At 34.5% G+C, this 26,004-nt stretch overlaps 2 protein-coding genes across 2 annotated transcripts in view; one reads left to right on the plus strand and one right to left on the minus strand.

Moving 5' to 3' along the window:
• The first annotated feature begins 1,929 nt into the window (after nt 1-1,929).
• Nucleotides 1,930-5,704, plus strand: LOC132548528 (fibroblast growth factor receptor substrate 3-like). Its single transcript, XM_060212395.1, has 2 exons — nt 1,930-1,986; nt 4,353-5,704. The coding sequence occupies exon 2, from the start codon at nt 4,393-4,395 to the stop codon at nt 5,665-5,667; it is 1,275 nt and encodes a 424-aa protein (XP_060068378.1). The 5' UTR covers nt 1,930-1,986; nt 4,353-4,392; the 3' UTR covers nt 5,668-5,704.
• Nucleotides 5,705-18,476: 12,772 nt separating this feature from the next.
• The window catches only part of LOC132548502 (cleavage stimulation factor subunit 3-like), a 62,073-nt gene continuing 54,545 nt past the window's right edge, over nt 18,477-26,004 (minus strand). Inside the window, exons 30-33 of the mRNA XM_060212367.1 lie at nt 25,077-25,228; nt 23,513-23,715; nt 22,541-22,600; nt 18,477-21,673 (exon numbers count right to left, since the gene is read on the minus strand). Of these exons, the coding sequence (XP_060068350.1) occupies nt 21,546-21,673; nt 22,541-22,600; nt 23,513-23,715; nt 25,077-25,228 (543 nt within the window). The 3' untranslated portion in view covers nt 18,477-21,545. The remainder of the gene's footprint in view (nt 21,674-22,540; nt 22,601-23,512; nt 23,716-25,076; nt 25,229-26,004) is intronic.

Consider the following 26,004-nt stretch of genomic DNA (forward strand, 5'->3'; position numbering starts at 1 on the left):
GCAATTGTAATCATTATTTTATAAACAAACATCGCTTGACGTCGGAAATGTTATCGGAGGGAACGCAGCGTTTATTTACTGGCGACGACTGTAAAATCTCTGCAGAAAACAAACATTCTTTGATATTTTAGATATTCGAATTATTTGACTAAACTCATGCATAACGATTTGTTTGTTGTTAAATGCAATGTGTAATCACGTGTCATATTTATCCGTGTCACTCACTTTCAAACAGCACCTGAGATGTCGTACCTATATACCTTTGTTTCTGTTCTGGTCGTAATCATTGAGAGACTCACAATATAAAAACGAAATATTTATGTATTCAGGATACTGAAGACTATGCCAGAAAGGAGATAACAATAAAATCATGTTGAAAGGTGGATTTTATCCTTTAATTCTCTCACTCTAAAAAAATCAATGTATTTATTGACCACGTGGTTTACTCCCATTGGACAGCCGTCAAATAAAGTCAATAAAATAAATTTCCATTTACAGTGGTACATGCAGTACATGCAGTGGTACATGCAGTGGTACATGCAGTACATGCAGTGGTACATGCAGTGGTACATGCAGTACATGCAGTGGTACATGCAGTGGTACATTCAGTATAAAAATGAAAAGATTCAGTTAGTACATAGATATATCAAATTCCGTGGATTCAGGAACAAGTACATTTTATATTCGAGATTAACAATTTAAATGACATATGTCAAATACAACATTGATTTCGACATGTTCAATGATCGGTAGAATTCAAAAACACTTCGCCATTTAGTTGTTCAGAATATTCCTGTTGTCTATTTTAAAAACTTCACATCATTTTCACCGGATTTTACCGGAAATTTTCTGGTGAGTGTCGTCGATCAAAACAGTAAAAAAGGTTGAAGTTCCGGAAAACCGAAGATGTCTTTTTTGTATTTTTCTAAGTGGTTAAAGTTCAAATCAAGTGTTATCAATAATTGTTTTCACATGAAAACAGGCCTATGATTATATATTATTGTTGGCAGTTCAGTCTGTCAAGGCTAATGTAGGAAGGGAGACAACTCATGTTGGAATTATTATAGGATTTATCGAAATTCTGACCTGTTAATAAAAACCAATATACTACAATCTAAAACACTTAAGGCAGTAGTAGAACATACAATACTTATTAGACTAAATGCGTCAACAGAAGTATATAACTGGAAATATAGTCAAGTAAGTTTAAAAAAACAACTTTAACTTGATATTGTTTTTTGGTGTCTTTGCAATACTTTTGGATAATCCAAGTGGCAAAATACATGTATATAATAGTTATATATAGAAAATTCACAGTACGGTGCTGTTTTGTGTATTGTAATTTTATCTTTTAAAATCTATTTTTAAAAAACCTACACAAATTTTAAAAACCACAACATTTACATCGGTGTGCAAATTTAATAACGGACACATCCATGATCTGAAACATATTAAAATGTTTAAAAGATTAAAAGTTTAAGATTCACATGAATATCTTAGATATCGATAAAACAATAGTAATCCAAAAGATAAAGAAAGGGAGCATGAGACTGGTTGAAATTATTTTTTAGATACGTGTACATGATATCTAGGTCTGCGGGTGAGTTGATCACGTGGTATTTGTTTTATATACCTCTCTTCTTAAACTTCAACGCAGTTGATAAATCCATAGATGTGATAATGTGATATTTGAGGGAGTCCAAATTTGGTTTATTCAGAACAGCTTAAAATATAATTACGTTGTGTTTTTTTATCGAAGAAACGCATTTAATAGTGATGTATTCTCAAACGACCAACCACCTGTTGAATGGAAACCCCATGGGGAGCCCCTCGATAAGGCATCTTATCAGCGCCCTCTACTGGGAGGCAGATTAAAGGTCGAGGTCATCGATATGGCGGAAGTGGGACAGGACAACTTTAAAATTCTATCCTCGTTCAAATATTACGACATAGAATTACGAACGAGGACACGGTTAGATGAAGCTGGTAAGTAGACATGTGTTTATACACCGTCTCTCAGGTTTGTGTGGGAAATTCAAATAAAGAATGGTAGAAGAGATGTCAACGTTTTGTCGCCTCGTTTTCTGTCGAGTAAGTTCCATGCTCGGAAGATTTTCTGATGTGATTTCAAGACAATAGACTGTTTATTGGACACGGCATCACGACAGTTATGGAAATCCTACACTCAAAATACTGTTATATCATTGTGGAAATATGAATTTAAATGCAGCGTAATATAAAGATGTTGTGGTGAGTGACAATACCAATTTTCTACTTCAAATTTCTTTCTGGGTGAAGAACTTACGTTACAGCAGAATCAGTGTCTACTACATCTACTTTTTAGTTTCGAACACAATTTGCCATTGATTATTAATGTGGATATGGTGACAATTGTAGGACATGTGTATATTATAACTTCATTAACAAGTTATTTACAGGTTTTTGATCTGTTTTAACGTACACATTTTCATAATTGTGTGTAATTGTCTAAGAATTTGTTTCTCCATACGCGATGTTCAACTTTCAGTTTTAATACTGAACATGTTGTGCTTTGGAAAGGTTGCCAATTCCCTCAGTTTTGCAAAACTTCTGGTTAATTTACAGCTTAATGTAATCTCTGTGAACCTTTATTTTGTTCAAATGATTTTTTAAGATCCCTTTTGCGGTTATATTAATGATTAACTATCTCTATATATTACATTATATTTGTTTAAGTTGGGCAGAGTCCCATAGATATCACATTTGTACATTTGCCAAAGTTTGGTAGAATCCCATAAACATACAAATGTGGTTTTGGGCCCAAGCCATATTTCAAACAGGTAATCAAGGAATAGCTGTAACATTCTCTGTTTACTGAAGCAGGCATTGGTCATTAGTACAGCTGATCATGGAATGATAGGTTTTTGAAATCCAGAGGATGACATGTTAGGAATATTAATGACTGACATTAAACCTTGACTTATTTACATAATGTGGGTATTGGTGAAAATCATCCTTAAATACAAGTCAAAATTTACATCAAAACACTCTTAAACACTCTCATGGTCAAGCCCCATGATAATGTGTGTCAGCTGAACTGTTTATAAGGTATTAGATGCTTAGAATGAGTAGAAATTTTATGTATTTTTACTTAATTTTCATGTTCCTTTTGTGGAGAGGAATGTATCAGAGACAAGCTTATTTTCCAATCATATTTTCATAGTCTTTATTTGTATTAAGGAGACTCGTCTCTTTTTACAATTTACTGGTAGATTTTTTAAGCTTTTACATAATGATTATGCTACCATGTGAATAGATTTTCTGAAAATATAAGCATTCCAATGTGTTGTTAAATTTTCAAATTGAAAAAAGAAATAAATATCTAAACACAAATATTTCAATTATGGAAAAAGCCCAATATTCACAAAGTGGGTTATATTTATATTTAATGGAAAATTTTGAGTGGGTAGTATTATATAAAAGATACACTATGCATGTATAAACAGCCATAATAAATACATTTTTCAACACTTTTATAACAGTATAATGATATATCCATATTCAATTATATGGACAGTCAAAAGTTCATTTTTTTAAACATAGACTCAATGTACCACACCCACCTCGTTTCAAACAGGTAATCAAGGAATAGCTTGTGTTGTCCTGTGTAATAATATACACTGTTATAACTACTTGCTTCTACTGCAGACAGATTATTCCATGACTTAATAATGTCCCATTTTCCAGTCTTTGAATCCAGTAGCTGTACTGTCAACCAATTCCATCTTACTCTCATCGCTGCAGTCACTACTTGAGCCGAACAATGTGTCAATATCTTTGCCATCAAATGTGTTTTTTTTGGCTTGAACTATAGATGGTCATGACAGCTATTACTTTCATTACAGTCGCTTTCAAATGGCATAAACCAGCTTCTCTTTTCACCATTTTTGACATTGCTATGTATTGTTCATCCTTGAATATACAGAAGATTTCTCTTTTGTGCAACAGAAATTTACGCCTCTTGCAAATGCTTTATACACCAATATGAAGTTACATCACAATACAGGAAACAGTACTTGTGAAGTATGAAGAGTCGGGTCTCCTTAAATTATTTGTGTATTGTTTTGAAATCAAATGTTTGTAAAAATGATTAATGAAATTGTCATTTACCAGCTGATATCATATTGGCACAATTGTTTGGCCTCCGTCATTCAGGTTATTGTTTGAAGCCAATGAAATCAACTACATAATAATGCTATATTCTGAATTTCTTATGTTCATCAAGAAACAAAAACCATCTTTGATGTATATATAGTTCTTACATTTTGAAAACAAAATCACATTAAATACATGTAAAAATATTCTATTTGTAGGTAATTACTTCCAAAATCTGTTGGTCTAATCGATACCAGTATGGGATGTATGTATTCCAGTGCAGATAGATCGGACAGAAGTTCCAGAACCTTCCGTGTCTACAATGTTGATGAAAATGGAGATGAGTTGAATTCTGGAAAAATCGAAGTAACAGATGTAGATTTGATTCTGCATCAGAAAGGAAAAGATCCCATTCATTGGCCATTACGTTGTCTGAGGCGATATGGATGTGACCAGGAGTTGTTTTCCTTCGAAAGTGGCAGACGTTGCCCAACCGGTCCTGGAATTTATGCATTCAAATGCCGCAGGGCAGAGTCCCTTTTTGCTGCTGTCCAGGAGTGCATACAGAGAGCAGGACAGCAAGATGAGCTTGGGGCAAACCAGGCATTTGACCATAACATTCACAACAGTCGACCATCCTCTGTTATAGAAATGCAGCAAGTGAATGGATTTGTTGTACAGCCTGGAAGTTTACAAACAAATGCCTTGACAAGAGACATCAACTACATTAATGTTGACACAAATGTTGATGCTGATCATCAATATGTCAATGTCAACACAGGTGGCGCTAATGGCTCTAGACCTCGTAGTTTACCTAACGGTGGAATGGACAGTGTTAATGCTGAGTCAGTACTCATAGATTTCTTACATAATCCTAAACTTCAGCAAGATAGCGACTACAACAGAAATTCAGCAGGTTTACAGTATATCAGACTAGACCTGCCGGAAAGCGCAGAAGATGAATGCGAGGAAGCCAGTGTCATTGCTAGTCAGAATGCCAACCACGTAAGAACACACTCAGAACCAGATGTGGATGGGGGCGATGATCATGGTCTGCCAAACATTGAGTTAGACGAGACGATAAACTGTGATGTATTTGATGATTCTCCCTATGATGCCTCCAATCAGCGTGATTATATGAATGTAGCAGCAGATGGAATTAGAATGAGTAATGGAAATCCAGTCCAACTGCGTCAGCCAAAAAATGCTGATCACAACTACTTGAACATCTCACATCCAATTTCCGCATCAAACAGCAGCAATGTGCCATCTAGTGCCCCACCCCCACAGGGACCTGGCCGTCTCAACTATATAGAAGTGGCGAATCTGACAAATGGTACAGGCACGACCACACCCACCTCCCCTGTATCTTACAATTCTTATCCTGCAGAGTCACCCAGCAAAAGGACGGACAGTTACACTGTCATTGACTTTGCTAAAACTCAGGCGCTGTCCAACTCGTCACGTGTCATGAGTGATGCTGCTGGGGAAGGGATTCGTAAGACACGCCATAACAGTACAATCACCAGCTAGTGGAGTCAGCCTGTGTTAAAATATAGTATTATTTATGTATGTGTGTCATTTGTATATATTGGTATATAGTATGTCAGTGAAACTGTTACGTATGGTATATAAAGTACTGTATACAAACCATTTTGAATTGTAATTTATATACATCTGTGTTGTTGTGATAGATAGCTGGTACTATTAAAAAATTACCAATACACAGATATATGATGCTGATAAATTTGTGTTGTTTAAGATGTATGATTTTGAAGGAAAGCTTCAATTTTAAAGAAGATATAAACATTTATGTTACCCTGACAGATAGGGGATATGCTGAGATATATATATTTAATAATGAATGTGATGCACAATGGCAGTCCTGATTGTAGTTCAGTACATTTTGACAATTTCACAAATGGATACTTACAGGAAATACTGGTAAGTAATGTTAATTTATTAGAATGAAATAGAGGTTAATCTGATATTTTTCAGATGGCAAACTTTTGTATTTCGTATTCCAGATGACTGGTATAGCCTCTGATTGGTTGAGATAGTTACCTGGTTTTGGTATTCCAGATGACTGGTATAGCCTCTGATTGGTTGAGATAGTTACCTAGTTTTGGTATTCCAGATGACTGGTATAGCCTCTGATTGGTTGAGATAGTTACCTGGTTTTGGTATTCCAGATGACTGGTATAGCCTCTGATTGGTTGAGATAGTTACCTAGTTTTGGTATTCCAGATGACTGGTATAGCCTCTGATTGGTTGAGATAGTTACCTAGTTTTGGTATTCCAGATGACTGGTATAGCCTCTGATTGGTTGAGATAGTTACCTAGTATTTGTATTCCAGATGACTGGTATAGCCTCTGATTGGTTGAGATAGTTACCTGGTTTTGGTATTCCAGATGACTGGTATAGCCTCTGATTGGTTGAGATAGTAACCTGGATTTGGAGACTTATACAATATGAATTGAGTTCTGCAGACCCAACAATGTTGATATTTGTTGGATGATACAAGGATACCAGTAATAATTAAGGAGTGTTTTTGAGATGGCTGCCTTAGCCCCTGAATGAATGATTACTTGAGTTAAGTTCTGTGACATGTTGTCTTGATTATGCTTTGTGTTTGGCTATTGTGTGATATAATTAGGTACATTTGTAATACTCTGAACATTGACAACAACTTAACATGCCTTTATGTTTTTGCCATTACTATTAGTCATTTAATCACTGCACAGAGAATTATTTTCATTTTGTCTATCTCCCTGTGATTAATCCATCCGTTCCCCTGTAGTTTAACCCTATACATGTATGATTTATATATATTATAGTGAATGACAAGCATAGTTGTTGACGTAATTTCCTCATCAATCATTTTATCAGAGGAAAGGGTAGTTGCCTATGGAACTAAATAGCTATAGGTTTACAGGGATCAAAATGGTTGATGTAAACATTGATATGATGATTATGAATTGTGTACAAGAAAATCATTGGTAGATTGATGAAATAAAAAACAATGGTTGACAAAACTAGGCATGTGTTTCACATGAAAAGAATCTGTTCTAAATTTAGCACTGATTTCTATTAATGGCAATAAATTGAGATAGTTCACCATGATAAAAAATGGAATCCATGAACATTACACTGGAGGTGAAACACAGGAAATTTGCTGACACTAATACCAGACAAAAACTGGTTAAATATGTTCAGTATCCAAAATGTGTAAGGTACTTAAATTCAGACAATTTTTTGTGCACACACACACACACACACATATAAATATGCAAGTACAAATATATGTATATATCAAAGTATTGTTAATTAAAACTAAAAGTGGATAGTATGTAATAGTCAACACAGGCTACAAGCAGAGTCAACACTATTCTACACTCTAGTGTATGACTTTAACATGAATTAGCTTTTCAGTGTCTACAATAGTGCATTAAATTTGCAGAAGATATTGACTGCAATTGTACTTTAAAATGACATGTCAGAATCATTGTATAATGTATATACATTTACATTTTACAGCTTGTGCAATTTTAAAGTGACCTTGTAAACAGTCTGACATTTGAAAAGTGGCTAACAGAAATATTTTGACATTTTTAAATGGCAAGCCAAATTAATTTGATTCCATACATGACTAGCATTGACACTTATGGTATGTAATGTCTATATTTATTGTAACCCGACATTGGCTTGTGGATATATCAAACATCAAGAATTGCACTTTTAAACCTTTGTAATAAAATCTAACAGGTGGTCTGAAGGGATATCAGTATCATTTAGAAGTTTGTAACTATTTACATGTCTCTGTATACAACTAAATAATATTAAAAAATACTCTACATAACATACTCTGAAACTAGATAATGTTACAGATTAAGAAGGACCTTTCATGTCCTTGCCAAAATCCATCATTGTGTATTCCAACAAGCATGTTTGATACCCATTGAGCTTCTGTCATACTATATGCTGTATTTTGCCTATTTAGATAACTTAACTCATTTGGCCTTAGTATATTTTAGGCTTGATAGGCCTTTACCACTTCATGGACATTCAAAACATCACAAGGCGTTGTCTCTAAAGTACTTATTTATGTACATGTCTGTCAAAAATATAACTTGTGCCCTTGAATGTTGGTCAAGGTCAGTTATATTGATTGATTCATTCAACTTTGTAGCCATTTAACTTATAGAATGCATATTGCAAGTTAAATCAATGTTGCTGGGCTTTTTCAATATTCTGAAGTTTGTTTGATTTAAAAATTTTTGTTCAAATGCAGTATTTACTGTACAGTCTGACACTGGCCAAAATCTTTGTTCTCTGCATCTTCATCTTATTCCGTCTTCATGTTTGGCTTCTGATCAGTCCAAAAATGAACTGATATCTATGTAACAGTGTGTACGGTATGCATTTGTTTGTTAATAATGATATATAAGATTTTAATCTATACATGTCAAGGTCACAACCTGAGGTAGAAAGTAAGGTAGCAGATCAGATGATAAACTTATTGTGATCTGTATTAGAATGTAAATGATATATCATTAATTACGAGTTCTTTAATGTGACAAAAGAAGGTAAATCCACATATCTACATCATCTCTGTGTGGTACAACCTAGACAATGTACATCATAATAACGAACAAACCATATACATGTATACCAATTTGGATGAGAAGACAGAGGGCAAAGTTGATATCGTCAGTTTTGTCATACCATGTTATGTGTAATGCATTACAGTACTAGTACAATAATATGATGTGTATGGAAATGTTTTAAGATGCGTAAAGTCATTAACATAAATATATGTGTGTAAGAGTACACTGAACCTGTGTCATTTTCACGTCTGGTGATATATAGTAGACATAATTGTAGTTCATCATGATTATATACACATCAGTTCATCATACTAACTTCCATCATCGTCTTGTTCTTGCAGCCGTATGTGAAACACACGTAGGTGTATATATGTGTGAGATGTAAAGCATTTGTGTAGATCTGTATATATTTGTGCTACTATAATGAGCATTACTCATCACATTTTGTGAAAATAAAATAGAAAATATTATATGTTGATACATATTGTGCAATTTCAAGTTCCCTTCCAGTCATATTTATGTTAATAATTAGCATTAGAAATTTTGAGAACTGTAAAGTAGAATTTGGTAGTAACAATTGTTGGTAAGTACAGTGTGTATATTTTAATACATGTTATTATCTGTTGTTCCATGAGAATTGAAATCCATATAACTTTAATTGGTGCATTGTGAGTTCAGTATTGTATATGTTTTAGATTCACATTCAACTGAACACCTTTACTTTTCATCTTTCTAGTTTCTGAGCTAAAAAATCTTATATTTTAAGTTTCCAAAATATATATATTCTGGTCAGTATTATTGGCAAGAGTTATATTTTCCAAAACTCAACCCAGGATCCAAAGTTTTTGACAGGTAGTGAAAATAGTTCATTTTACAGATGCCACTATGTTAGTGAAGTTTACTAGCTCATGTTTTGATATTGTGTATGGTTTATTGTTTATAATGTGAACATTTCATTATAAATTAGTTAAAGAATATCTAAACAATTTACAAAATATCACAATAATATTTTTTTTGTCCTATCCTATTCCTATGATTGTATACCATGGAGATATCATTTTTTGAGTTGTGACTTTACTCTTTGCGAGAAATTTTTATGAACTAACTGTAATTCACAAGTTCAACAAAGTGTTTTTCAAACAATGATTAAATGAAAGTGATGTTTTCAGTAATTGTAAAATATTGATCTGTAACCATTGGTCGATACAATAGAATATTTTGTCAGTAGTAAGGATTTGACGCTGTTTTATGTACTTCTTGCTTTAATTTGAGTACATAATGTATTAGCATTCAGAAATGTACAGTATTTGCTTTGAATATCCAGTCACCTATATTTACAGTTACTGCTTATGTAAGTTCATTGTGAGGTAATGATGATTCAGGTGTTGGTGAAACAGTCCCAATTACAATGTGTTAAAAATATTTCAGGTGTTAATATTCCACCACAAGAAACTAAAAATACCTAAATTGCCTCAAAAGATGTTGAAAATTTATCGTCCAGTTTATAGTTGAACATCTGCTATATTAAGTCATTATAGTGAAAAGAGGAGTTTTGCTTCAAATTATCATTAATTAGAAAATAACTAGAGAGTAGGCTCAATTTTGTTAAAAAGGAAAATTCTTCAACGAGTGAAGTAAACCTGAAAGCAGACAAGATAAATCATATGTTATGTTAATAATATGAAAATGTGTCATAATAATATGTTAATTCTAACCTTGACAAGTTAAATATTTCTGTTCTCATGCCATTGAATTTGAAACAATTACAGCATTGCCACATTGTTCCAATTCGCTTATGAAAATGGGCACATATTGTAAAATTCAAGCTGTCCTGTTTTCCTTAGAATACAGGAGATATTTAATAGAGAATATTTGTATAAAGTTGTTTCTTGGTTTAAAAGTGATAAAACTGTCTCTTGTTTTTTACTCAAAAATTGTTTAAAACATTTTCATGTTCCTGAAATTTGTGTCAAAGCGACAATTACATACAGAGCAAAGTTGTCTTTTCTGTAAGGTTATATGTTTGATATTTGTCTAGGTAGTAAAAAGTTTTGATAAGTCTAAGTACTTCTTTTTGGAAAATAGCTAAATTCTACCTATGGGTATGATGAAAGGGATCGAAAAAATATGAAGACATGCATTCAGGACCTGATTATTTGTCAATAAAAGTGCCGTAGAAGGTACACTAAAAATATAATGCTACTTATATTGCTTATTTTCTGAAAAGTATAAATTTTTCATGAGCATTAAATATAAATGAATATAACACAAAGTAATAAATAACATGTCGTGCCAGTTACAACATTTTGTTTCTCATGATTCATGAAGTATGGTCTTAGGACTGTTTTACTAATCAGTGTATGATGTAATTAGATATATCTGGATGTACGATTCTTCATTTCTCAGAAATTACTACAGTGACCACTTTTGTATATTGAGGTGTATCGTTAAACATACTGAAATTTTGGAATACCATACTTTTATCAGACATGAAAACCTTCAGCTGATTGGCCGATTTCAGCCTCTTTCACTATCAGGATATAGATACAGTAATTCTATATACATGTATAGTTTCTACTAAAAAAAGTAAATGGATTAATTCAATTTAGACCCTGTTAAGATTTTCCATTTTCATCTCTGTTTCTATCGGTGTGTAGAAAATCGGATTTTGGTAGATTCTGAGATTTGGCAATATGGAATTTTGGTACTCACCTGAAATAAGCAATAATATTATTTTATGAATCAATCAGATTTTGGTAGTGCAAGCAAAGACCTGTTGGCATTATATGTATATTTAGCAGCACTAGGCATTTGGCATATGTCTTATAGCTATAGGCACTTGGGATGAGTCCCTGTGTTTATCAGCAGAGGCACATGGCGCAAGTCCCTGTGTTTAGCTGCACTAGGCACATGACAAGGGTCCCTGGGTTTAACAGCAAAGGCACATGGCATGAATCCCTGTGTTAATCAGCATAGGCAATTATTATGATTTCCTTTTTTCAGCAGCATAGGCATGTGGCACATGTAGCTGTGTTTATCAGCACAGACACATGGTGCTAGTCCCAATGATTAACTTGGCACGTGGTGGGAGTCCTTGTTTATCAGCACAGGCACTTTGCATGAATCCCTGTGTTTAGTAGTACTAGGCACTCAACATGAGTTTCTATGCTTAGTATAGTAGTACAAGGCAGCAGAGGCTGTCACGAGTACATGTCTTAGTAGCACAGGCACTTGGTGCGAGTCCTTGTGATATGGAATAAAATGGCCAAGGTTTGTTAAGAAAGTGTCAAATAGTGCAAATTTTTTAAAGAGTAGGTTGACAACACTGTACTATGTAATTCATTAAAAGCTGAGGAAAAACATTACTTAAAAAAAATATTGAGCTTTGGAGTACATATGTAAACCACTATTGTCAGCTGTTTATATTCTTGTCAATATATGATCTAACACTTTATTGATTTCTAAATATGAAGGTACTATTGAAATATCATAAGACCAGGCAGTATCAATGCAAAGTGTAAATTTGTGAAAAAACATGCTTTATATACCTGACAACTGCTTAATTACTCTGCTTTATTAATATTTTTGAGATAAAGGTTGGGCATACATACCATTGGCTCTGTATAGGAAGAGAGCTCTGTAAATAGTTCACTATTAAGCCTTTTTATTTTTATTCTTTTTGTATCAATCCACAAGTGAAAAGAACAAAGGAATGAAACATAAGCAACAGTTTTAACAAAATTTCAGAATACTTTTTCATAATTTTTATTTTAATTTTTGCTTGTAGTATATTCAACTAATAAGGTTGCAGAGATTAGCTCTGTTTCCGAAAATTTGAAAAAGCAGTTTATTTTTTCAAGACACCGTAGTTCACAGCTAAACTAAATGCCCAACCAACATAATGTCACTATGTTGAATTCTACCAAGGCTTCCAGTTTTTTTTAAGATTTATATAAAGGTGACAAGTAACAGGCCATCAACCATAAAGCATTAACTACAATATGTGTAGACAGACTTGTAATAATCACAGATTAAAAAACTAGCTTCTGTTACAGATAACTGAATGTCAACTCTTGGATTCGTGTAACTTGATGACATTTGTCAAAGTTATAGGATACAGGTTGGTCAGTGTCGGTGTTCAAGTCTGACCAGAATTATGTGTTGCATTGAATTTTTCTTGGAATACGTATGCCAAGCGATTACTATGTTTATCTGTTCTTTCCTTCCTGGTATTTTTTAGTATAGAGTACAATACAGATGGGAGGATGTGGTTTACATGTACCACTTGGATATCAACTTGTCTGTAATCAATAATATAACGGAAAGGTGAACATGTCATTGTTATCAGACTGATACTGTACAATATGTTGTGTCGTTAACTAAGTACCGGCTGCGGTAACGCTATGTAATCCACTCTTCAGCCTGCTCCTCTCACAACAAATCCATCCTTGACGTATTTTGTGATGATGATGACTATGGTTGTTTTGTAAAGTGATATAGACGATGAGTTGTGATAAGCTGCTATTCATCATGCCCTATATGGCACCTATGTGGTTGTAAATTTTCATTTTTATTTTTGCTGTTTTAACTTCAGTGTTGTTTTAACTTTCTATAGATATACATGTATTGTTTTATGTGCCTGATACAGTGCAATGATTCCTCCAGCACTCTGTATCATAATATTTTTGTGTTGTGTGTCCATACTTTTGTAAAGGCTCTTCTGAAAGTAAAGACCACTATATCCAGTTTTATTTCAACTAGCCACACTTATAATGGCCCTGATTAAAGTTAGCTGACAAGTCCATATCAAAGCAAAAGTGTGTGACTTTTTGTGATGACACATAATATAGGTTACAATAAGAATGTATTCTATGAATGGGATATTCAACATTCAATACTTTTAAAACAGTGCCATGGAGGCAACAAAGAAATCATGGAATTGTCATTTGTATAAGGATGAATTGTGATCCAGATCAGGGAAGAATTCTTATATATGAGACTGAGAAATCACACATACTACCCATTACTTGATTTTTCTCTCTATTTTTCTGCTTTGTCCGATCTGTTAGGTACTTTTACAAGGAATTTGGTACGTAGTGATAGTGCAATTAAGGTGACATTTTCAAATGTCTTTACGACTAATAACAAGAAAGGGAGATAATCTAAAAAAATAATTCTATTGTTCTTGTACATGAGATAGGGAAATCTTGTGTGCTACCCAGGGCTTGATTTTTCTGTCTCAGTACGATAACAGAATGTCAGCCCTAGAACAAGATAGATTGATCTTGAAAACATATAGGTAACTGAGTTACTTATTACTTTAAATGATGTGATAAAAATACTTAAAATCTAAAATTTCAAAATAAACATCATGATTTGTGGTATATATATATCAAATTTTAAGCTCATTTTGAATTCCCCAATAATTTGATTTGACATATGTAATGATAACTACACATTTGAAAGAGAATGTTTGTAATTACAGTTTTTGCAATTGAAGGCTCTTTTTGTAACTCTTTTGTTGTGTGGCACTTTGCAGCTTGTATATAAATGTATATAGCTATTAATGTGTTCACAGACTTATACGATGTACTTCAAAATACTCACTTAGCATTTAAGTATGTATCAACTCGGTAGCCTTGTCTTGCAGTACTTTGAGCGTGTCTGGAATTATTTGAGAGAATTTGTAACCTGAACTTCAAAATGTGGCAATATTTTTCATTTGACATTTAATTAGCAAAAAATAAATGAAATATTCTTTTAAAGTTATGAAGCAAGAACATTGGTTGTAACAAAAATCAAATGTCAGTGTTAATGTCAACACATGATCGGCTATGTGTACTGTATTTGTATCATGTTACTGATCAATAAACCATCTCATATAAACTATAAACTTAAGTTTTTGTTTCATTCATTTTCAAACTTTAATGAAATAAGTGATAAATAACATTTAACAAGAGGCCCACGAGCCTTAATTCTAAAACCTGTCCATCAGTCCCAGCACTGGGGCAGACAGAACAGAATTGATATATATGCATACTTACATAGTATTTATTGTTTGTAAGTTTGAAGCCTTGATTTTCAATTAATTAAAGATTTTAACACATTTGACCTCTGTGACTTTGAAAATAGCTCAAGGTCACTCATTTGAACGAACATGGTACTGGCCCAATACCATGACCTTGGGCCTTTTGGTTATTGAAAACAAGTCTAAAATGTAAATTACAAATGCACAATGCATGATGGACGACACCAGACAAAAGATGATTCCTCAGGAGACCCTAAAAACTGAATAAATCAGGGTAGACAATAATGCAGAACCCTGTAAAAGCAATCAACAGTATACTGTAACATGTGGGAGCCTAATAGATGGTATACTGTGTTACATGTGCGAACTTCGTTGACGGTATATTGTAACATTTGGAAGCTTAGTTGACAGTATACTGTAACATGTGGGAACTAAGTTGACAGTATACTGTAACATGTAGGAACTAAGTTGACAGTATACTATAACATGTGAGAACTAAGTTGACAGTATACTGTAACATGTGGGAACTAAGTTGACAGTATACTGTAACATGTAGGAACTAAGTTGACAGTATACTATAACATGTGAGAACTAAGTTGACAGTATACTGTTGACAGTATACTGTAACATGTAGGAACTAAGTTGACAGTATACTATAACATGTGAGAACTAAGTTGACAGTATTCTATAACATGTGGGAGCTTAGTTGACAGTATACTGTAACATTTGAAAACTAAGTTGACAGTATACTGTAATATGTGGGAACTAAGTTGACAGTATACTGTAACATGTGGGAACTAAGTTGACAGTATAACATGCTAGAGCTTAGTTGACAGTATACTGTAATATGTGGGAACATAGCTGATGGTATACTGTAACATGTGGGAACTTAGTTGACAGTATACTGTAATATGTGGGAACATAGCTGATGGTATACTGTAATATGTGGGAACATAGCTGATGGTATACTGTAACATGTTCCCACATAGCTGTTGACAGTATACTGTAACATGTGGGAACTAAGTTGACAGTATACTGTAACATGTGGGAACTAAGTTGACAGTATACTATAACATGTTTGAGCTTAGTTGACAGTATACTGTAATATGTGGGAACATAGCTGATGGTATACTGTAATATGTGGGAACATAGCTGATGGTATACTGTAACATGTTCCCACATAGCTGATGGTATACTGTAACATGTGGGAACTAAGTTGACAGTATACTGTAACATGTGGGAACTAAGTTGACAGTATACTATAACATGTTTGAGCTTAGTTGACAGTATACTGTAATATGTGGGAACATAGCTGATGGTATACTGTAACATGTGGGAACAAAGTTGACAGTATACTGTAACATGTGGGAACATAGCTGATGGTATACTGTAACATGTGGGAACTAAGTTGACAGTATACTGTAACATGTTCCCACATATAATAGCTGATGGTATACTGTAACATGTGGGAACTAAGTTGACAGTATACTGTAACATGTGGGAACAAAGTTGACAGTATACTGTAACATGTGGGAACATAGCTGATGGTATACTGTAACATGTTCCCACATAGCTGATGGTATACTGTAACATGTGGGAACATAGCTGATGGTATACTGTAGTATGTGGGAGCTAAGTTGATGGTATACTGGTACCATTACATGTGGAAACATAATCAACTTTATACTGTTCACAGTGGAAATATAATTCAAAATATACTGTAACATGTTGGAACTGAACTGACATTGTAGTAAACTGTGGAAAGTGAACACACAGTACAATAACCTGTGGAAACTGAAGTGACAAAGCAGTAACATGTGGAAACTGAACAGGCAGTGCAGTACCGTGGAAACTGAACAGACAGTGCAGTAATGTGGAGACTGAACAGACAGTGCAGTAACATGTAGAAACTAAACAGACAGTGCAGTAACATGTGGAGACTGAACAGACAGTGCAGTAACATGTGGAAACTGAAGTGACAGTGCAGTACCGTGGAAACTGAACAGACAGTGCAGTAATGTGGAGACTGAACAGACAGTGCAGTAACATGTAGAAACTAAACAGACAGTGCAGTAACATGTGGAGACTGAACAGACAGTGCAGTAACATGTGGAGACTGAACAGACAGTGCAGTAACATGTGGAGACTGAACAGACAGTGCAGTAATGTGGAAATTGAACAGACAGTGCAGTAGCATTTGGAAATTGAACAGACAGTGCAGTACCGTGGAAACTGAACAGACAGTGCAGTAGCATGTGGACATTGAACAGACAGTGCAGTACCATGGAAACTGAACAGACAGTGCAGTAACATGTAGAAACTGAACAGACAGTGCAATAGCATGTGGAAATTGAACAGACAGTGCAGTACCGTGGAAACTGAACTGACAGTGCAGTGCCATGGAAACTGCACTGACAGTGCAGTACCGTGGAAACTGAACAGACAGTGCAGTGGCCTGTTGAAACTGAATTGACAGTGCATTTACCTAAGGATATTGAACTGATACTACAATAACTTGTGTAGACTAAAGTTAACATGTAAACTTAATAGGCTGTAGAATCTTGGAGAAAAAAAAACAGTGTGCAGGGGCTCCCCAAATCCCAATCTCATACACAAGCTTGACCAATAACCACTGAAATCTTTCCAAGTTCAGGCCTTGGTATTGAGATAATTTGGCATGAATCTGAACTCAATCTGTTCATGTTTTTATAAGATATCTGGTACACCAGCTCTTACCATAAAGAGGGATCAATCAACCTTGACCTTAACCTTAACAAGAGGCCCATGGGCCTTAACAGTCATCTGACAAAAAGCAAGCCAAACTCTAACAACAGTGAGTCTGCCGTTACAACAGTGGGCTTTATTCATTTGAATAAACTTGGTAGCCCTTCCTCCCAGCATCCTACAGGCCCAATATCAGCACTCTAAGCCTTTTGGTTACTGAGAAGAAGTCATTTACAGATTTTAACATATTTGAACCCTGTGATCTTGAAAGTGGGTCAAGGTCATTCACTTGAACACATTTGGTAACACTTCCTCAAAGCATCCTACAGGCCCAATATCAGCACTCATGGACTTTTGCTTATTGAGAAGAAGTCGTTTGTATATTTTAACATATTTGACCCTTGTGACCTTGAAAGTGGGTCAAGGTCATTAATTTGAACAAACTTTGTAGGGCTCCATGCCAGCAAGCTATGGGCGAAGTATTAGCCCCCTAGTACTTCTAGTATTTGAGAAGAAGTTTTTTTGAATAAAAAGTTTACGGCCAAGGGACGGCGGACAACGACGGACGAAGCACGATGGCTATAGGTCATCTCAGCACGATGGCTATAGGTCATCTCGACCCTTTGGGTCAGATGACCTAACAAATGAAAACCAAGGTTAAATCTGTGGTGGACCTTAACGATATAGTGATTAAGGCTGAATATAAACCAATTTTGTTCAGGGTTGTATGAGCTATCTTGTACACAAGGTAACCATACACTAGTATACAAAGTTATTACTTTACCCTCACTGTTTTTACATAAGTGAAAAGAGTGGTATAATGACAAGGTAATCCATGTTAACTTTGTGGTATGTATGTAAACTGACTGTATTTGACCTGTGGAGATGAAACTGACTCTACAATGAGTTTCATAACCTAAAGGCCTATTCTACCAGTTCTGGTGCTATACCACTCAAACAAAATAACAAAATACAAGGACACTCTTTTAATAACATATTTACTTATCAAAACATATTTTTTTTCATCTGTTGACTGGTACAGTAATTTATCAACAAATGATCGTAACACTTCTCCAGGAAAAGCCATTCCACTGTTAACATAATTCAACTACGTAAACAGCCAAGGATCATATAGATTTGATGTAGTTTAGTATCACAACACAAAAGATATGGAGGCTGATACAATGATTTAACAATATATTATATATACATATTTACATCATTTCAACAAATGTATATACAAAGTTTTACAACCTACAGGCTTTCCATTGTTTCATTTACCAAACTTTACACCCATCACAGAATCTGAAGTTCTATCCACCAAGGTATAACAACAAAACGGACCTTGTCAATGATGTTGGTGTAATTTTATAAACATTTTTTTCCCCTTTTGGGCCCCACACCTCTGATGTCAGAGTCCTGGTTTATACAAAGTTGGGTTCCTTTCAACTACAATTAAGGTATGCTTCAGATCAAATCGGCCAGAATCAGGGCATTCCTACAAAAGAAAGATTTTAAACAATTTTCTTTATATCCCCTATTGAGACCCACCCATTTCACCCTAAATGCCAAGACTGTTTATACAAAACTGAGTCTCCTTCATCCAAGGATGCTTCAGGCCAAGTTTGGGCAAAAATCAGAAGAAGAAAAATTTTGAGAACTTGTTAAATTCTCCATTTTGACCCAACCTCTCAGCCCCCTTGGGACATTTATGAAAATATAAAAATTTGGTCAAAATTTGTTCAGTCATTCATGACTTTAGTGATTTTCAGTAAAAAGTTGATGGATGATTGAAACAATGCCATTAGCTTGTTGGTCCTTTGGACCAGGTCAGCTATAAAAATGTGAGTAAGCTTTGTACAAAATTTACGAGCTCGTTGGTCCTTTGGACCAGGTGAGCTATAATTATGTGATTAAGCTATGTACAAAATTTACGAGGACAGAGGTCAAAGAACAATGCAAATAAAATTAGGATAACAACACATGCAAATACAAGATGAGAAGTCATTGAGGCATTGAACATGTAAATATGTTGATGATTTACAATAACAGTAACCTTAACCTTGAGGTATGGTAACACAATTCAATCAAGGTCATTTTTACTCAACCTGGAAAATCACCAAAACAATGAAGTCACCGGACTGATGATGTTAATTCAGAATGAAAGGTTAACACTAAGACAGAAGTATAGGAGTGATCAGCTCTCCATGTTTGTTAAACAAAATAATATTTCATACCGGGAATTAAAAATCCTAATTTCACAAGGAACATCAGTTATGCTGCCTTCAAAAAAGCTCAATCAAAACAAAACATAGTGATTTTATTTCCAACCATATTATATAATAAGATGTTACTTTTCTGGGTAGAACACAGGACATCAGCATTGGATAAAACAGCTCAAACTAGGTATCAATCCCATTTCAATCTCTGTATAATAATGAGAATAACAGATACAAAAAATCAACATAACTTTCCATCCCAAAGAAAAAATCCTGTAAGTTTAAGGCATAGTTGTTTACTTCCAAATACAGAATCAGTCGAGCAACCAAGCAAACAGTTCCCCCAGAGTTTATGGATTTGTCCTTTCAAACCAAGTTCCTCATTAAAGCTCTTATTAGTAGAAACTAGGGGCCAACACAGACTTATGTGAAAATTGAGAGAGATCCATATTGTGCTTCCTGTGACATGGCTCTGGAAATCAAAGATGGAACTCGGTTGGTCATATTTTTTTTAATCAGTCCCATAATTTTGTAAAATTCAAAGCTAAGGACCACTGATATTTTGCCAGTACGGAAAAGCATGAACTTTCAAAACCCTAATCAATATAGCCATGATCATTTGTCATACACACACTGTATTCCATTCTGTTTTACCCAAAATGCAATATGCACAACAATGTACTAATGAGATCTTTTTCAAATGAACTTTGAGAAAAAGCCCAACGATAAGCCAGATTTTTCATTTCTTTTTCCCTTTTGTTGTTCTTTTTTTTACCAAAACATACTAGTTCAGATTGCTACAATACATTCTACAAAAGACTGAAAGCAAAAATTGTTGAAAAGGATTGACAATTATTCCAAATCTCTTTTTGTCTTGATTTGACCTGTGACCCTATGACCTAAGAGTACATCCTACAGAAGTTGGTTGTTGTATTTCTGAAACAAGCAAAAGTTATTTATCTAATTTCCTTTGTTAAGGCAAAGTAAAATAACATATCTTCAATTTATTTTTAATCTTACAGCATTTACTGTCATTTAATGTGTTTTTTAAATCAAATAAAAGTAACAATGATACACTGCAACATACCTCTAGACCACAATCTGACATCAACATAACATACATACACAACAGAATATCATTGTACGTATTGTAGAAAGAAAGTTCAGGCAAGTTAATGCTGTATCTCAAACCATGTGGCTTCAAAAATTTCAGAAGTGTATGCCATTTAATTAAGTCCTTTTGGGACTCGTCAATAACAAATATTATCAGAACATTATCCATGATCCTGAAACAAGAGAAAAAGTGAAAAACTACAGACCTGACACATTAATTATGTTCCAGATCATTATTTTAGCTTTTTAAAGTTTTAACAATCTATAACACATTTTTCATCAAATTTGACACAAAACTTCAGAGTAATCGCTTTGGAGTGAAGTGCCAGTAAAATCAGAATGAACTTTTACAAAATTGAAAAGTTACTGTATGTAAGCTACACATCACTTATAAGTCATTTAATATTGGAGAATATTACCAGTAAAAGTAAAATTGTGTAGTATACTTCTGCAGCCTTCAGGAATATAATACCACAGCCACATAACTTTTATATACTGTCACAGCAAACCACAAGTGCTTAAAGCAAATGGGATTTGGTGTCCTTGCGAAGTTCAGAAATATTTACAAAAAAACATGAAATTTGATGATATCTATATACACTGAAAATGGGAGCAGTTTTATATATAAATACCACAACAGGATATGGTCTACATTTCTACATGCCATTCTTTGAATTGCTGCACACCGTGCCAGGAACACGATATTGTTCCGCCCCTTACTAAGAAGCACTAGAGTACACAGCGAATGTAGAACCAATAGTGTGGTCAGTGCCTTCATTGTTTGTCTGTTGGTCTGCAGCATTACAGCAAATTGGGACTCGAGTTGGGTGGTTTCCAGAATGGGCACCTGAAGTACACATATCACAAGTAAAAACACCGGCAACTGACCAGCACAAGCAAACAATAAGTCGGACTCAATACAAACCCTCTGTCTGACCTATCTATTCCGATTCTTATTCATGTATTTCTATTTCCATATACAACAATTTAAAATATCAGTTTTAACCTTGACCTTTGACTGATATTGACCCTCAAACTTATAAAAGTCAAACAAGTTAAATTTCTTTAAAATCTCTAGAGTGACTACATATATTTTTTTCAAACATGTCAGAAGCAAAGTAACCTATGAAAATTCATTAAAATATTTTCAGAAATACAGTGACTATGCTGAGATTTATCATTACAGATAATGACCTCTCACCAATTAGCTCATACTCACAACTAAAGGTATTTAAAATATATTCCTGTTAAGTTTAATCAAAATCTGCAGAGATATGATATTACTAGAGAGATGCTATTGAATATGTAGACTACATTTTATTTATTTTTAACAGTGACCTTGACCTTGACTAATTAAATCCGTATTTCCTCTTGTCAAACACAATGTTTTGTATCAAAGGTAACACAAAATTTAACTAACAGTTACACTAACATAAGTTATCTAGCTTATAATTAGAATATCACAACCACTGAACTGTCCATTACACTATCTATGTCTTATCAAACTACCCTTTTCCTATGTTGTATTTATGGACATATTTTGTCCAGTATAAAACTTATCTTAAAAATTTGTCCATACTTTTAATTTTAACTACATACTTTAAATTAAATCAAGCAACTTACACTAATATATCTTTTACACCATCATGAAATATTGACAGTGATATGAATAAATAAAGGTACACATACTCAGCAATGTTTACACTCTACTTACCTGTGAGTGCCATTGTTGTCTTGTGTGTCAGGTCCTCAGGATGTTTTGGAATAGATGACACTGCGAGGAAATAAGAAAAGTACAACTGACATTACAACCTATACAAATACTTACATTTTCTCGTCATGCAACATTAAATTATTCATTAATACAATGACTTGGCTATTGAGAGATATTACAAGCAGCTTGATAAACTCTGACATTAAATAACTATCAATATTCATAAAAACTTCAACAATATTTTATTGACATAAGGAAAGCAATTAGATTATCCATTAATTTACATTCCAGTGTGGTAAGCTGTCAGAATTAACATATAGTGCCACTATGTATATTGCCTCTACAATCCATAGGGATATAGAACCAACGCCGTTCTTTTCGTAGCGTTCGTAGGATCCGTGGTCCCTAGCTTGGATACCTCCAGATATGCATGGTGATTGAGAAATAGTGGTAACTAAAGGGTGATATTCAATCGCAACAAGTCCAGGGTACCAGAAGAGTATATTTATTACAATCTGTCTACTGGTTTTTTCTGGACCTGAAGAAGTCCACTTGTTCGGGCAAAACTGGTAGACAGATTGTAATAAATATACTCTTCTGGTACCCTGGACTTGTTGCGATTGAATATTACCCTTTAGTTGCCTCTACAATAGTATTTTATCAATATTTGAGCTGTCTACTAGTTTCATATTCAGATCACAGATTTTGGTAATCCACAGTGTAAAACTTCCAACAGTACTTAAAGATTAATGATGGCCAAGTGTTAATGCCAATTAACAAATATGTGAACATTCCATTCTAATACACTACACATGTTTAAGGTACAGTGATATACTTTGAATGTTCACACTTGCCAGCAGTAGTACTCCCCTTGGTATTTCACTATATAAAATCCTTCAATGATTTATCAGAAATGTCAGGGACAATTCTATGTATAATTCACCAATGAAGGACATGATAGATGATCTGTACCTGCTGATGCTCGCTGAGCTAAGAGTTGGTAGACCTGTTTCATACGCTCCATATTGACTTTACTAACATCACTGTGACCAATGATAGGAAGAGGGTAGTCCTTTCCTATAACACACTTGGCTGCCTTCTGGACGGACTGTGGGGCATTCCAGGGCTCAAAAATATACTTAGAGGGATAGTTCTTCAGTTCAGGTATGTATGATCTATTTGGAAAGGAAGAACAGTTTATATAATATAAATCAATAAAATAATATTTATATAAGAGATCATTCACAGGTCAGTAAAGTCAGGCTATACTGGAAGCGATAATCCACAATACACACAGGTCAGTAAAGTCAGGCTATACTGGAAGCGATAATCCACAATACACACAGGTCAGTAAAGTCAGGCTATACTGGAAGCGATAATCCACAATGCACACAGGTCAGTAATGTCAGGTTATACTGGACTTGATAATCCACAATACACTCAGGTCAGTAAAGTCAGGTTATACTGGACTTGATAATCCACAATACACTCAGGTCAGTAAAGTCAGGTTATACTGGAAGCGATAATTCACAATACACACAGGTCAGTAAAGTCAGGCTATACTGGAAGCGATAATTCACAATACACACAGGTCAGTAAAGTCAGGCTATACTGGAAGCGATAATCCACAATACACACAGGTCAGTAAAGTCAGGCTATACTGGAAGCGATAATCCACAATGCACACAGGTCAGTAATGTCAGGTTATACTGGACTTGATAATCCACAATACACTCAGGTCAGTAAAGTCAGGTTATACTGGAAGCGATAATTCACAATACACTCAGGTCAGTAAAGTCAGGTTATACTGGACTTGATAATCCACAATACACTCAGGTCAGTAAAGTCAGGTTATACTGGACTTGATAATCCACAATACACTCAGGTCAGTAAAGTCAGGTTATACTGGAAGAGATAATCCACAATACACTCAGGTCAGTGAAGTCAGGTTATACTTGAAGAGATATTCTATAATCCACTATTGATTTCAGTAAGGGGTACCGGGTATATGTCATTGTAGGTATTACTCTATCACAAGATCTGGAAGTTTAAAGTAGTAGGTAACAGGGAACAATAGACTGATCCTGAACAATGCCTGGTATAAAAGGAATCATATCTAATTTTTACATACTTCACAGGTAGGGAAACACAGCTAGCAGGTGATATGGTACTACTAAAAATAATGCATATTGCAAGTTGATAATGTCATCCATTTCAATACATATTTGATGATGCAATAGGTTTCAGATCTTACAATTAATTACTGTTTCTTTTAAGGATGTGAATAAAATAATGGGTCCATGACCAGCCAAACTCTTACACTTGGGCAGAAATACCTTTGTCCACTGAACAGTCCCATTTAAGTTTTGCTTAATCCCTGTCACATAGTACAGGTGGAGGATTACCTACCTGGTCAATGCTTACTCATTTAACCACACAATATAATATTATTCTTCCGTATCTTATCACATTACCGTGAAAGAATAAAGAATGAAAAAATACTCATACATAAATTTGCTCTAGCAGAATTTCTTACCTAATGAAATCCCCAGTAGGATCAGCCCGCTTTCCAAAGCCCACAGGACAGTAGCAGTGAAAAAACTGCTGGAAAAAGGAACTGCATGACAGCCACATCCACATACCAGCATTAACACTCCAGTCAGCATCCAACAGTAGTTCATCAAACACCTGACAACCATTAGACACAGGTAAGTATCACTTGTAAAGAGGTACACATTAACCTGAGAATGTAACACAGGTAGATATTACAGAACAAGAGGCCCACAGGCCTTAACGGTCATGTGACCATAAAGACTGATATATGATACACTGGTGAAAGCAGAAGTGTAGTAGTGGAAACTGGGGAATTGGGTACAAAGTTCAAATGTGTTATACACTTCAGGCAAGTCTCAGCTGATTAAAATAGATGAATTTATGAAGAAGTTTAAAACAGGCATTGTAAGGATAAACAATTAATGATAGTGCAGTTGTGTTACAATATGGTCACCATGGCAGCCATATTGAACATTTGAAAATGCTGAAAAATAACAACACTTTTTTGGCTTCCTTTCCTTAATATTCCCACCAAATTTTTGCCCACTGGCATCAGTGGACCTTGAGAAAAATTTTAAGATGTTTTTCAAGATGGTCACCCTATTGGATTTACAAACCACCTGAAAAATGAAAGACTTGGTCAGGATCATTTCAGGCATGTTTCAGCTCAATGTCAATGGAAGAATCAGAGAAGTTTAAAATAGGTATTGTTCAATGAAACCATGATCACACAATGTTGTTACCAAATAGCTGCCATGGTGCCCAATAATGGATAAAACACAATGGAGGTCAGTCTGACCCTATGATTCAGACAATCCTAAAGGAATTCACATGTGCTTATATATCTGGGATCATTAGCCAAGTTAATATCGCAGATAAACGAGTGCACAATTTCTTATAAGTATGATATT

Source organism: Ylistrum balloti, unplaced genomic scaffold (assembly GCF_031769215.1).
Source record: "Ylistrum balloti isolate Yb309-2 unplaced genomic scaffold, AGI_CSIRO_Ybal_v1 Utg370016, whole genome shotgun sequence".
In the NCBI taxonomy this organism is placed as follows: domain Eukaryota; kingdom Metazoa; phylum Mollusca; class Bivalvia; order Pectinida; family Pectinidae; genus Ylistrum; species Ylistrum balloti.

Bases quoted from the DNA above. Each gene is read 5' to 3' on its own strand.
- LOC132548528 (XM_060212395.1), top strand. From the start codon at position 4,393: ATGGGATGTATGTATTCCAGTGCAGATAGATCGGACAGAAGTTCCAGA.